General features: G+C 37.2%; 1 protein-coding gene across 4 annotated transcripts in view; it reads left to right on the plus strand.

Moving 5' to 3' along the window:
* man2a2 (mannosidase, alpha, class 2A, member 2) overlaps positions 1-15,675 on the plus strand; it is a 38,392-nt gene that overhangs the window by 6,175 nt on the left and 16,542 nt on the right. For all 4 annotated transcript variants that reach the window (XM_067379122.1, XM_067379124.1, XM_067379121.1 and 1 more), the window contains exons 3-9: positions 1,034-1,189; positions 3,061-3,318; positions 4,495-4,639; positions 7,541-7,712; positions 12,507-12,634; positions 12,766-12,939; positions 14,587-14,773. In XM_067379122.1, the coding sequence (XP_067235223.1) occupies positions 1,058-1,189; positions 3,061-3,318; positions 4,495-4,639; positions 7,541-7,712; positions 12,507-12,634; positions 12,766-12,939; positions 14,587-14,773 (1,196 nt within the window). In that variant the 5' untranslated portion in view covers positions 1,034-1,057. The remainder of the gene's footprint in view (positions 1-1,033; positions 1,190-3,060; positions 3,319-4,494; positions 4,640-7,540; positions 7,713-12,506; positions 12,635-12,765; positions 12,940-14,586; positions 14,774-15,675) is intronic.

Below are 15,675 nucleotides of genomic sequence, written 5' to 3' on the forward strand. Positions count from 1 at the left end.
ATGTAATTAATTAGATATAAATGTAAAGAATCCTTTCATCAGCTTCATTTTGAAGGATTCTGGGTTCTGATTTTCCCAATGGATGTTAAGGTGAGGACATTTTCACACCAATATATAAACTTGGTGTCACAAGTTTATATATGAATTTATTATTATATGTATTCTTAATAATTATTATACAAATCGCTTTTAAATATGCTCTCACTTTTCACTTTCGCTTTTTAATCCGTGAGCACGTGTATTCTGTGTACACAGGCCTATAATTTGCGGGCCGCTATCATTGAAATGGCTTTTGAACATGCTCTTGCTTTTTACTTTTTCTTTTTGTATTCGCATTACGAAAAAAGACAGCAGTTTACAAGATTTTAGTCAATGACGCTCAGGATCTGTCGTGCACCAAATCCTCCGCTGCCATCGTCTTTGTCATCACGTAATAAGTGAAATCTGACTCCTGCTGCACTGTAGCATCCGTTGTCCAACTGGTTTTTATTTCTATAAAAAAAGCAAAATAATAGACTGCCCAAGAACTGGAGATGCTTCCTCGATCCCATCCACCCGTGTCGGAAGCTGTTTGATAAAGTGCTGGGGACATGTCCTCACCGTAACGACATCTATATGCACACACACATAGACAGGCTTTGCCGGAGGGACACTAGATCCCTGTCTGGGCTCCCACTGTTTAGAACCTGTGTTGCTCTTTTCCCCCTGCCTTTCTTCGGTTTGAATGGTTAAGGACAAGGGGCACTTTGAAGGAGGCTGAAATTGGCTGTGGTTTGGTCGCAGTTGACCGACTGCTGCTCGGCTCCCACTGATCGCCGTCCCCCGTGTATATACACCGCCTCCCCTACCCCTCCCCTATCCCACGAGCCCCTGCTCTAGAATTTGGAGAGCAGTGGTGGACTTTAAACATCGCTGACAAACACTTGACGCTGAGTTTTTTCCAGCAACACTGCACTTTTTCACTTTTGGGACCACATTTGTGCATGTTAACATTCTCTTCTTTTGTCTCCTCTCCCCTTGACCTCGACATTAGCATCCGTCAGATAAGCAGAGGAGGATGAAACTGAAGAAGCAGGTGACCGTTTGCGGCGGGGCCATCTTCTGTGTGGCCGTCTTCTCTCTTTACCTGATGTTGGACCGCGTCCAGCACGATCCCGCCAGGAGACAGAGCGCCGGGAACTTTCCGAGGGTGAGTCTGTGATTTCTTTATGAAATCCCTTTGTCCTGGATTACATTTTTTGCTGTGTGGGTCTGTTTGAATGGCTCCATTTATCAAAGCCTTCGGTAGGGAGGGTTTTTCAGCCAAGCAAGTGTACAGCTAGTGATGTGACCAATTTGTTTCTGGCTCTGTCTTGAGCTAATTAACTACTAATTTAGCTAGTGAATAACTCTCTGTGAGTGCTGGCTTTTTTTCCCTATCACAAACCAAAGGCTTTTTAAATGCAAAAAACCTAATTATTAGAAAAATGTGTTGGTGTTCTTCTAGAAATTGCATGCAGGATGACACATAGTTGATGGTGGGGGATTTAGCACATTTTATGTGCTTCATATCGTAAGCCTCAGGAAAAATAACGCACATTATGCAAATTCAGATACGGTTTGTATTTCAAAGCCTGTGCTAAATCTTTTTTCAATTTGATTGTCAGTGAGATTTGCACCAGTGAACACTTACAGCTGCTGTGACGCTTCATATTAGTAATACTTGCTAAAGCAAGTGATTTAAACCAACTTCCAATCCTAAGTATTATATGTTAACATGTAACTCATCCCTCACCCTTTGTACTACGGATCTGAATGATACCTCAAATTGTGCCATTATTTGAAGAGAGGTGTGCTTTAGCTTTTCTAAGCCATCAGACTTGTGATCACCCTGGGGGATGATAAAATGGCAGAAAAATCCCATAAATCACAATAACTTTTAACACAGTAAACTATGGAAGCCCATTTCCTTGACTCGTAAGAAAAGCATTAAGCTTTATTTATTCATTTGACTTTGTCCACTAAGAACCCCTTTAAATTTACTTGTAAAATGTAAAAAGTTGATTTTTTTTTTGTGTTTTATTTTGAATTTATTTAGACCAAATAGTATAAAATTCAAACATCCCAAAATGTTTCCACTAGGGTTGAAAGAAGTACCAACGTCGGTACTAAGTTGGTATTGAAATTGTAAAAATGTGATGATACCAGCATTTCCCCCTAACATTTTGAGTGCTCTTTTATTCTTAAACACCTCTGATTGGCCATTGTGTTCATGTGATCACTAATAGATGCCTACTTTCAAACACTTTGATACACACAGATACACTGTGTGTATCTGTGTAAGCGCTCGGTGAAGAGCATCATTGATGACTATTTACAACATAATTTTGAAGCGTTGATTATTGTAGCCAATTACAGACATGTATGTTGAGTGTGTGAACACAATGGCCAATCAGAGGTGTTTAAGAATCCTCTCAACAGTGCTCAAAATGCTAGTGGGAAGTGCTGGTATCATCACAATTTTAAAATTTTAGTTCTGACTTGGTACCAAAGTTGATGCTTTTGACACCCATACTTCTCACAGTACTAGAGTTGTCAAAACTACTGACTTCGGTCCCATTCGGTACAGAAATTTTAAAAATGTGACACTTTGAGTGGATTCGTAAGCACTTGATTGGCCATTGTGGCCACATGCACTCAACAGATATGTCTGAGATTGATTTTGAAAGCAGCCGGACTGGTCTGTGAATAAAATTTAGTCAACCAAGCCTCTTCTCCTTGACTAATGTTTAGTGGACTATTAGGGGGCAGTCATATCAGTTTTCGGCCATAAAATGACATCAATTATAGGGGAGGAATTTTAATATTGGTGCCTCCCAACTCAAAATCGTGACACTACTCAAACTTTCTTTCGAAAATGTAAAAATTTAGTTTATGATACTCTAGATGTGTTACAGATTAGCCTTGCCAGTTTTGTGTTCCTTGGTGTGCCGTCCGCTCTAGAGCACTCAGGTCAGTCATGTGATGTTGTAGATTGTGGTGGTAGATAGATTACACCTCCATCCCCCTCCTTGTTTTCAGAGCCAGATTTCGGTGTTGCAGAACCGCATCGAGCAGCTGGAGCAGCTCCTGGAGGAGAACCATCAGATCATCAGCCACATCAAAGACTCTGTGCTGGAGCTCACGGATACGGGGGCCATCTCTCCCAGCGGACTTCTCCCCTTCCGTAGCGCCAATGGCTCCTGGGTGCTGCCCTTCGATGGCAGGCCCACCTTTCTCTCCGTCAAGCCAATGGATTGCCAGTTCGCACTGGGCCGCAGGAGCCAAACTGACCTGCAGGTGAGAATCAAAATGGTGTCTCAGTGGGTTGGAGTGTGTGGGGAAGGACTTCAAATTGAATGCAGTGCTATCTGGGAGAGGATTGCAGTGTGGCTTTGGGATTCAGGTGTTGTGGTTTTAGCCGTTTAAGAGTTACACCTGCCAAGAATTACATCAGTTTTGAGTCTGCAACTTTTGCCTTTCTGCAGTTACTCATGTGATGACTTGTATTTTACAAGAATGACAATAGTCTTCTATTATGCTTGATCATGGGGCTCAATGAATCCTACACATAATATACAATTTAAGTCAATAAAATATCAAATGTACCTCTTAATAACAGTAACACTATTGGTATTTGAAATCAATCCAAACAAACACTGCTCCGCCCCCAAAATGCACAAACACGCAATGCAAGAGTGGATATCTCTTTATGGAGCAAAAACAATGCAACCTTGGCGTCTGTTTTCAGGCCTTCACTCTTGGGTCCCTAAAGGGCTGGCAAGCTTTTCTAATATTAACACGGGTCCTAAAGCTCTTGCCTAATCTTAACCCTTCTTTTTCCAGTGATATTCCTCTGATCTTTTCTCTATTGTAATGTCTCTCAGCCATCTCTCTTTCTACAGTCTTTATTTAAATCTCCCTCTTGTTCACTCTCTCTCCTCCCTCATCATGAGTGGACACGCCCCCTACTGCTGATTGGCTGCAAGTGTGTTGTGATGCCCAGTCCGATCCGATCGTTTCTTAGAAATTGCTTATTGCACCTTTTAAGAGCACTACCTCTTGAATGATTAATAGTATGATTAATTTCTTTAAAAAATTACTTTTGGAATCACATTTTTGGAATCCTCAGATACTTTACTTGGAATTTTTAAATATTCTGAGTGTATCAAAAAAACATTCAAAACACGTCTAAGACCTGACATGTTGTAAACAGGCACTTTTCCTCTCCGTTGGGTGCATTGTTGTGCTTCAGGCTGTCACGCCTACACTAAATACAGTTCCTGTGTCATCTGTCAGTTATATAAAATTGCCCTGAGATGTGGTATTTATCAGGAAGTCTGCTCCATGCCCAGTTTTGTGGAAAATCACTGAATGTAACATCTTTATATATCGCATTTTTGTGTCTCCAAGTGGAGATTCTGAGGCTTCAGAATCACATTCATCACAGTCTCTGAATTGATTGTTTGGCCATAGATGCTGGATGTATACTCCTTGCTGAACTTCGATAATGTGGATGGAGGTGTTTGGAAGCAAGGTTTTGAGATCACCTACGAGCCCAACGAGTGGGACGATGAGCCCCTGCAAGTGTTTGTGGTCCCTCATTCGCACAACGATCCAGGTAGGGATCGAAACTTCATTCACTCAAACATGTCTGGTGCATCAACCTGAAGAATTTATGAAGCTCTAGTCTTTCTTTTTTGAACTTGGGGAGGATTTAAAATTTAACTCCGTTTTGAATTAGTCAAACCTTTAGCTGTGTTTATATGTCAGATTGTTGTCCTGCTATCAGATTTCTTGCTTCATCCATAATGCATTAGTCTTAGTGTAACTACTGTTATTTTTTTTTTATTTCTGTTGGTCATGTAACTGGGACTGAAGCCTCAAGTTTCAAAATGGACCAAAAAGCACCATGAAAGTATCAAGTTTCACTAATTCACTAATAAAGTTTATCTGCCCTTCATTTTTGGTTAACCTCCCACTGGAGAAGATTTTCATTTAATAAACAAATTAAATTTCTCATTCAAAGCTATCATATGGCTTCAGAAGCACATGAGTTATATCGATCTTTGTAGCAATACTCTGATCACTCGCCTGCTAATTAGACTTAGCCCATAATAACTTCATATTGGTGATCTTGGATGAGCACATGACTGATTGATGTTTTGATGCAAAACTGCTTCTTTCAGAGGTAGAGTATGAGCGGTATGAAGACTATGAACAGCTTGCATAACTTTTCTTTTTGATGTCTGCCAACTGCTAAACCAGATGTGGTTAAATCATAATAACGCTGGTTATAAGGAAGAATATAACTCTCAAAGTCTTCATAAAAAAAAAAAAAAAAATCCTGAGAAAATGGTATTAACAGCAGAAGCTGTTCAGTCTTTCTCACAAGTGCATTTTCCCTTTATTAAAGGAAAAAAACTAAAATAAAACAGTACTATTATCAATATCCAACACAATGATAAGGCAGGAAATGCCATTTTAAATACAATAATTCAATATTTAGATATTTAAAATAAATTGGTAAATGTAAACAAATTATGAAAGTAATTAAGATAATGTATTATATTATATGTTAAAAGTATAATATAATAACTATACAGAATGATGTACTATATTACTATATTAATTATACCATTAAAAATAATAATAATGTTATAAATAATAATAAATACATACTACAATATTAGTAATACAAATCACATTAATTTGAACTACACTTGGTTTGTATTTAATATCAATGTTTACCAAGGCTGCATTTATTTGATCAAAAATCATTTAAAGGAATGCTCCACTTTTTTTTAACAATAGGCTCGTTTTCCAACTCCCCTAGAGTTAAACAGCTGAATTTAACTTTTTTCGAATCCAATCAGCCGATCTCCGGGTCTGGCGGTACCACTTTTATCTTAGCTTAGCATAGTTCATTGAATCTGATTAGACCGTTAGCATTTCGCTCAAAAATGACCAAAGAGTTTTGATATTTTTCCTGTTTAAAACTTGACTCTTCTGTAGTTACATCTTGTACTAAGACCGACGGAAAATAAAAAGTTGCGATTTTCTAGGCAGATATGGCTAGGAACTATACTATCATTCCAGCGTAATAATCAAGGAACTTTGCTGCCGTACCATGGGTGCAGCAGGCGCAATGATAATACGCATCAGCTGTGACCTCCTGCTTGCACAGGGAGCGTGCCTTGCAACCGTGGAGACATTTGTGAGAGGATGTAACTACAATGTAACTACAGAAGAGTCAAGTTTTAAATAGGAAAAATATCATTTGGTCTTTTTTTTTGAGCGAGATGCTAATGGTCTAATCAGATTCAATGAACTATGCTAAGCTATGCTAAAAGTGGTACCGCCAGACCCGGAGATCAGCTGAATGGATTCGAAAACGGTAAAACTCAACTGTTTAACTCTAGGGGAATTGGAAAATGAGCCTATTTTCAAAAAAAGTGAAGTGTTCCTTTAAAACAGTAATATTGAGAAATATTATTACAACATAAAAAAACTATTTTCTATTTTTCTACAGATTTTTTCATGATACTTTGATGAACAAAGTTCAAAAGAACAGCATTTATTTGAAATAGGCATAATTTGTAACACTATAAATGTCTTAACTGTCTCTTTTGACAAATTTGCGCAATATTTTGTTAAAAACAAAATGCTGTGAAAAATCTGATTGGAGCATTGCTTACTTGCATTATATTTTATGGTCCTTTTCATCCTTTTTTTTGAAGTTTAAATGACTTTAATTTCTTTAAGCAACCTAAAATGTCATAAAGTTTCAATCTCTCCCATACAGTTTTCACGCGCAGTCCTTAAGTGGATGCAACATTTTTCATTTTATTTTAGTTGTTGATGCAGCATCCTCAGTCTAACACCTAGCCATGTGTATTCAAAAGAGCTGTGCAGGTAAAGTGGGTCAGTTGCTGGGCTTGCGTTTTGCAGCATTGGCAGAATTTGTGAAGCACCTTAAAAACCACAATGAGTTTCAACATCACCCACAGGACAGATAAGTTTCCAAATCTGCTCGCGAACCCCTGCAGTTGGCGTTTTTTGCAGCGTTATGAAAGAACTGTAGGACTGAATCTAATTCTTTAAAGTTAGTGACCCGATTCCCTGTTGTTTTATCGGTGTCGGTACCATTTCACTGATCTTTGAGCTGATGCGTGTTTAATGCAGATTGTGTAATACTGAAAGCATTCCAATATGTTTCAATTAGTTTTCCGCAACTCTAAATGTCTTGCTGCCATTCTCAGTGTCAGCACGGATCTGTTCTTCCTGCGCTGGAGCCTCTGAATTTTGAACGATGTTATTTTGAACAGGTTTTTCTTTGGGGAGCAAAGTGCTGCCAAACGGCTATGCTTCTTCTAAATTTTCAGTGTTTTATCAAAAGACTGTTTGTTTTTAGCACAGATTCTGTTGTCACTTCATGCTGTGGTTGCAGAACTACATCAGATCTGTATGCTCTCTTGGATGATTTTAACTGTGATTTCATGCTGCACTTCTTTTGCGACAGGATGGATCAAAACATTTGACAAGTACTACAATGACCAGACCCAGCATATCTTCAACAACATGGTGGTGAAGCTGGCGGAAGATCCCCGTCGGAAGTTCATTTGGTCGGAAATATCATTCTTCGCCAAATGGTGGGAAAGTGCAGATGTACCTAAACAAGAGGCAATGCGCAAGTGAGTAATTTTTAATATTAAATAAACATTTGAAGGTAAATAATATGTTAAACTTGCATTTTGAAATGCATATTTCACCTTTTTAAAAATCCAATATAAAATCAAACTTTACACTGTTTTTTCTAAGGCTGTCTTTGTAATCTTTTATCAAAATATAATAATTTGCGCCATCCTCCCATGCCGGAGACGCCAGTTCGAATCTCGCTCAGAGTGGGTCAAGTAGGATCTGTTACATTTGGTGTCGTGACCTGGATGGGAGTGATGTTTAGGGGGGGTGATTGTAGAGGCTGTGGTTTTTAGTGTCCTTGTTAGAGCACCTGTCTCCCATACCAGAAACGCCAGTTCGAATCCCGCTCGGAACATTTAGTCAAGTAGGACCAATTACATTTGGTGCCGTGACCCGGATGGGAGTGAGGTTTAGGGGGGTGATTGTAGAGGCTGTGGTTTTTAGTGTCCCTGTTAGCGCACCTGCCTCCCAACGCCAGACACGGTGGTTTGAACCCTGCTCAAAGCATTTAGTCAAGTAGGATAAGTTACATTTGGTGCCATGACCCAGATTGGGAATGAGGTTTAGGAGGGTGATTGTAGAGGCTACAGTCTTTAGTGTCCTTGTTATTGCATCCACCATAAAATTAAAACATAAACATTTGAAGGTAAAATGTTAAACTGGCATTTTGAAAGGCATATTTGAACGTTTTAAAAATCCAATGTAATAACTTGCTCCATCTCTGAAATGACTTTTGATTTTAATATATATTTAATAGCTGCTGAAAATTCAGCTTTGCTATCACAGGAATAAATTGCATTTTAAAATATATTAAAATAAAAACAGATATTTTAAATTGTAATATTTCACAATTACTGTTTTTACTGCATTTTTGATCAAATAAATGCAGCCTTGGTGAGTGTAGACTTTTAAAAACATGTAAAAACTATTTTTTACCAAAATTTTAAACTGTAGTGTACATTATGGGATCAGATTCCCGCCAATAGTATTGCGGTCACGGATCAAAAAATAATACCACATGTATAACACATGTAAAAATATATAGCACAAACTTAAAAAAAAAATAATGCAAAATGATCGGAATGGCAAAGAACATGGTCACGGATCAAAATATAATAAACGTAAATCGAAAAAGTAAAAGCACATTTAAAAAACAACAAGCATGAATCAAAACTTTAAACACATTAAAAATGATATTGCACAAATCTTAAACTTGTGTTTATGCGTTCTTAAAAGTTGTTTTCCTTGCTTTTATTACTCTTTTCTTCCTGCTCTCTTTACATTTTCTGCTTATATTTTACTCTTTTGTGCGCTTGTGCAGTTTTTCTCTTTGCTCTTCTTTATACGTTCTGCTCTTGCTTTTCCAAATGTTGCAGTTCGAGTTTCATGTAAATTAGGCTGGGCTTAAGCGCCACCATTGGTCCACTAGTTCTAGATTGACAGCTCCTCCTCTAGCCAATCAATCGAAGGGAGGGAGATGACATCACTTCAATGCGACTCATACTGATGCTCACACTCATACAGGAGAAGATAACAGTTTAATCTGAAACTTTACAAGGACTTTCAATCTGTAAAGTTATCTGAACTATGGACAAATAATTCCTCTTTTTGAGATACTCTTTTTATTGTGCAGTCTACTTATGATTGTTAATCTTTATGTTCATAATATATGGTATTTGGTGTTAAAATATTACTTGGCTCATGGTGCTAATATGCTAAGGCTACTGTAGCTAATATATTTCTTAATTGTTGTTAAACGATCATAGGTAAATTAATTCTAAGACTGAATGTATCATCTCTGCATTGACTACGATAGTGTTACAGAGAAGATAGTTACAGAAACCAGGTGGATTTGATATGCACTGATTTATTCACACATTGTGTTTAATTACATAACTACATAATTGCACAATACTATAAGATTAATGTTTTAAATAAAAACAAAATTACAGATACAGATATGTAGGTGGCGAAAAGTTCATTCAAACTTCTCGTTCAAATCAGGAATTCATTAATGAAACACTGCTGTGTTGCTCAGAGACGAGCGAAGCTGTTCTGCTGTGACTTTGTTTGATACTCCTTTCATTAAAATAGTGCAAAAACACATTCAAAATTAACTTATAGCTATATTGATTTATACAACAGCTCAATAAACATTTGCAATTGCTCTAATATTGGGGAAAACACTGATGTGAAGGCTATTGCTTAACTTTATAATTTTATAATCTCAGTGTTAAAATGTGATCAAATTCATAAACCAACACCCGTGTCAATGACATACTGTACATGGAAGACAAAATCTATAAATCTGTTTACAGGAAAACAATACATGACAAAATATGCACAGTTTACTATTACGAGCAACATACGATGATCTAAACCAGTGGTTCCCAAACTTTTCAGAGTGGAGTACCCCTGAGACACTTACCATCCTTCTGCGTACCCCCTCTCTTCCACTTAGATTGTAAATTTTCCATTAAGGGACAATATTTGCCCCCTAAATTGACTTTCTAGTGCAGTTTTTGATCTTTATGAATACCTTTACAACAATAATAATGTTTTAAATTAAAAAATGTTCAATAGAGAAATATGCAATGCTAAAAACGTGAAAAGTGATTATTTTAAATACTAAAACCGCCAGTAGATGGCGGTAAGTCACTGTCTTAATGCCTGAGTCATCGAGTCATTCATTCAAAGAAGCAAGTGGCTGTATTTATGAATGAATCATGACTTTCACGAACAATTCATTCAAAGTTGCAGATTCGTTCTCGAAGCACTGCTGTGTTGTAATCCTGCTGTTGTTTTCGTTGCAAAATAGAGCAAATACTGTGAAGAATAACACTTAATATTACCCCTTTGTTTGTTGAACTGTTGTGTGGATATTTGGATTTGCTTTCTTGCTCATATAATATTATCAACATTAAAAACAAGAACTCACAAAAGGTAGGCTATGTTTTGTATGATCAAGAGTTTGAATCTTAAATTGATATTTAAGCCCGTTTTGTGCCAGGCTATTGTTCTTCGTGCTAGTAAGTGCTAAATCTGCAGGTACAGAATGGCAGTATGTTGCGCGTTTTGCTCAGGCTGCAGACTCCCCACGCAACCTATACTGGCTATGCACCCATATGTGCGCTGCATGTGGAAATGGACTCTGTCAGATTTGACCGCAAAAGATGTGGTATTTTGATTGGATGTCATATGGCATATTGTACCTGTTAGAAAATACATGATCAGTTTTAATGTTATTTTAATCTAGAGAAGAATTAAATGAATGGCAAAATTCTGCATTTTGTTCGCGTAACGTTACCCCCTCTGTCACCTCACGTACCCCAGTTTGGGAACTACTGATCTAAACAATTGCCATGGCATATCTTACTTTAAATGTAATTCACGAGCAAATATATTAGCCTAGTAAGGTAGGTTTCATATGTTATATTCTCTTGTGCAAAAGACAGGAATAAAAGAGACAACAAGCAAGCATATTATTATTTATATTATTGTATGAATACTAAAAATATCTAACAGTAACATAACAGGTATAGACGAGCCAGGCACACATAAGAGTGATGTTGTGAGGCTGCTGCATGGTGGACGCTGCGTTTCACGGTGCCAAGTCCAGTTGTAGGTGCATTAAAGATTAATATAACAATGATAGATCGTCAGACAGGCACAACTGTGACAGGTTGTCGTTAGGATGGTAAATTTAACAATAAAAGATTGTCCAGGTAGAAGTAGCCTATATACCGGTGACAGGTCGAGTTGCAGGTACATATGTATGAAGGTACATATGTACATATGTTATAATGTATATATATACATTATAACAGTGTCCTGCAACAGAAAGAGTTTACCACAGCTCGGAAATTGCCAGCTGTGATGGTTCTCCTGTATGAGTGTGAGCATCAGTAGCCATGAGTCGCATTGAAGTGATGTCATCTCCCTCCCTTCGATTGATTGGCTAGAGGAGGAGCTGTCCATCTAGAACTAGTGGACCAATGGTGGCGCTTAAGCCCAGCCTAATTTACATGAAACTCGAACTGCAACATTTGGAAAAGCAAGAGCAGAACGTAGAAAGAAGAGCAAAGAGAAAAACTGCACAAGCGCACAAAAGAGTAAAATATAAGCAGAAAATGTAAAGAGAGCAGAAAGAAAAGAGTAATAAAAGCAAGGAAAACAACTTTTAAGAACGCATAAACACAAGTTTAAGATTTGTGCAATATCATTTTTAATGTGTTTAAAGTTTTGATTCATGCTTGTTATTTTTTTAAATGTGCTTTTGATTTTTCGATTTACGCTTATTATATTTTGATCCGTGACCATGTTCTTTGCCATTCCGATCATTTTGCATTATTTTTTTAAGTTTGTGCTATATATTTTTACATGTGTTTTTAAATTTGTGATTCACGTTTATTATTTTTTGATCCGTGACTGCAATACAATTGGCGGGAATCTGACCCCATAGTACATGTCATAAACTATTTTTCAGTCCAATCAATTTTTGATTGAGCCACAATATTTTCCAGGAAGTACATCACATCATGAATGAAAAATTGGTCTTTGCAATGTTGGTTGTTCAGCGTCTTGTTCAGTCTGTTTTGATTTGGTCCCACATGCCCATTCTCGATCAGTTCATCTTCTTAACTCAGTAATCTGCTGAAGGTTAATTAGTCCATCTGCTTGTGGGAAACTCTTTATATAGCCTGATCTAATGTTGTGGATTTCCTCACCTCCTCTTGCGATCTGTGCTTTTAGTTTTAAGAATCCTCTTTAAACCCTTTTTCTTTCAGTCTAATCCTCAGCGGACAGCTTGAGATGGTGACGGGAGGCTGGGTCATGACGGATGAAGCCAACGCTCACTATTTCGCCATGATTGATCAGCTCATTGAAGGCCATCAGTGGCTGGAGAGAAATCTGGGTATGATTGTTTTTTGGGGTTGTGTGGCTTAGTGTTTACTGCATTTGCTATAGATATGAGAGATACGGGTATGATTTTAAAAGTGGTTCCTTCAGTTTGGTATGGAATATTTAATGGGTGTGTTACTGCAGGTGTGACCCCTCGCTCAGGCTGGGCCGTTGATCCGTTTGGGCACAGCGCCACGATGCCTTACCTACTGAAACGGGCGAACATGACCAGCATGCTGATCCAGAGGGTCCATTACTCTATCAAGAAGCACTTTTCTGCCACACGGAGCCTTGAGTTCATGTGGAGGCAGGCCTGGGGTAAATGACTACAACTACAAAAACGTGTTCACATAAACAAACACATAAAAGTTACCTTATTAACAGTGTTATTTCGGTATCATTTATATACTGTTATTTATTGTTATTTATTATTTTCAGATTTTAATTTTAGTTTTAGTAATTTTGTTATATGGTTGTCAATTTTATTAGTTTTTGTTTTATTTTTAATATTTCTATTTATTTAAATTTATTTTTATTTCAGTTTTACTCATTTTAGTACTACTTCAACTTCAAGGCAATATTCTAATTTTCATTTTTTTTTTTTTAAGTTTAAATTTTTCATCTTAATATTTTGTATTAACAACAACAACTTAGTAGTTCTTGATTATTGGCATTTTTATGCTACAGGCATGAATGATACTTTAAAAATTCCTTTAGACTGTCATTGTATGAATAACGGAGGCAAGCTAGTAAAAGCTGTGCAGGTAAACTTCACTTCAACCAGTTTGAGTAGGACCGGCTACATTTGGTGCCGTGACCCGGATGTGAGTGAGGTTTAGGGGGCGATTATGGAGGCTGTGGTCTTTATTGTCCTTGTCAGTGTACCCGCTTCCCATGCCGGAGACGTTGGTTCTAATCTCGTTACACAAGTACAACAAATTTTTTCAGAAAATCTAAAAATCTAAAATAGGGTTAGTTCACCCAAAAATGAAAATTATGTGATTAATGACTCGCCCTCATGTCGTTCCAAACCCGTAAGACCTCCGTTCATCTTCGGAACACAGTTTAAGATATTTTAGATTTAGTCCGAGAGCTTTCTGTCCCTCCATTGAAAATGTTTGTACGGTAGACTGTCCATGTCCAGAAAGTTAATAAAAACAACATCAAAGTAGTCCATGTGACATCAATGGGTTAGTTAGAATTTTTAACATCAAATAACAAAAACTACGACTTCATTCAGCATTGTCTTCTCTTCCGGAATCCTTTCCATTGAATTGGTTCCATTGAATCCTTTCATCTGTCGGTGTTGGTAATGCACTTTTACGTTGTTGTTTTTGGCGATTAGGACATCCGCGACATGCACACTTAAGCACCATTTTAAAAAATATAGCAATACCAAAATACAAACAATGTAGAATAGCTTGAATACAGTGTGCGTCTCCCTCAGACTGTAAATGAAGCTCTGGCGAAGCTCTCGTTATTTTTTGTTATTTTTGGACCAAAATGTATTTTCGATGCTTCAAAAACTTCTAACTAACCCTCTGATGTCACATGGACTACTTTGATGATGTTTTTATTACCTTTCTGGACATGGACAGTCTACCGTACATATATTTCCAATGGAGGGACAGAAAGCTCTCGGACTAAATCTAAAATATCTTAAACTGTGTTCCGAAGATGAACAGAGGTCTTACGGGTTTGGAACGACATGAGGGTGAGTCATTAATGACATAATTTTCATTTTTGGGTGAACTAACCCTTTAACTATATACTATAATAGACCAGAATATGGCATTTGTAATCATTATCTACATGTTGGAAATGTTTTAAATGTCTAATGAATGTTTAGGAAAACACAAACCCTTGGCAACCCCTTTTGAAGGCTTTGCCAAGGAGTTTTGCCCACCCTTCTCAGTGGCTTAGAGACCTACACATCTGAGTTTATTTAATTTTCTTTATCTACAGACATTGAATCGAGCACAGACATGTTCTGCCACATGATGCCGTTTTACAGCTACGACGTGCCTCACACGTGCGGCCCAGACCCGAAGATTTGCTGCCAGTTTGATTTCAAGAGGCTGCCGGGCAGTCGAGTTAACTGCCCTTGGAAGGTGCCACCCCGAGCCATCACAGATGCCAACGTGGCCGAGAGGTGAGGCTGTAGGGCTGATTAATATGAAACCAGGGAATTAATTTGATTCGGGGGAGTTTAGCCAAAGAATGAATGTAGGTTAATTTCCTGTGTTAGCCAACAAAATTCATTTGTCCATCACCCAGCTGGCGCCAGCTGTATTTATATGGGTTGTGCTTGAACTGGGCCCAAACCCAAATCCACCTCTCTCTCTCTCTCTCTCTCTCTTGGTCCACAGAAGAAAACCAGGATATTAACAAGCTTGTAGCAATTAGTTTGCACCTGTCCTTACACTTCAGAGGTCTTTGAGGTTTACTGGAATAGGCAGAGGGTTTTATGGGTACACTTTTAGCTTCATGAGACATTTCCTCCTTTTGGTATGACGTGAAATTAAACTGCTAAGATGAAAACAATTTAAACATACATTTAGTTAAATAATTCATAAATTATATAAATATTTGATATTCATTTGATGTACAATTAAAATAATATGATTAAACTGTATATTGAAATTAATTTCTTGTATTTATAAAATGTATTAATTATAAAACATAATTTGAAAAAAATTAACACTTATGCCCCTACATAAATATATATATATATATATATAATATAATATAATATAATATATATACACACACACACAACTATTGTTTATATTTTTTGTTCTTGTAAGAAGTCTCTTCTGCTCACCAAGAATGCATTTATTTAATAAAAATACAGTAAAAATAGTAATATTGTGAAATATTATTGGAATTTAAAATAACTCTTTTCTATTTTAATATATTTTAAAATGTAAATGCAAAGCTGTATTTTCAGCATCATTACTCCAGTCTTCAGTGTCACATGATCCTTCAGAAATCATTCTAATATGCTGATACTTTTATTATAATCAATGTTGAAAAAAGTTGTGCTGCTCAATA

Source organism: Chanodichthys erythropterus, chromosome 24, assembly GCF_024489055.1.
Source record: "Chanodichthys erythropterus isolate Z2021 chromosome 24, ASM2448905v1, whole genome shotgun sequence".
Lineage (NCBI taxonomy): Eukaryota > Metazoa > Chordata > Actinopteri > Cypriniformes > Xenocyprididae > Chanodichthys > Chanodichthys erythropterus.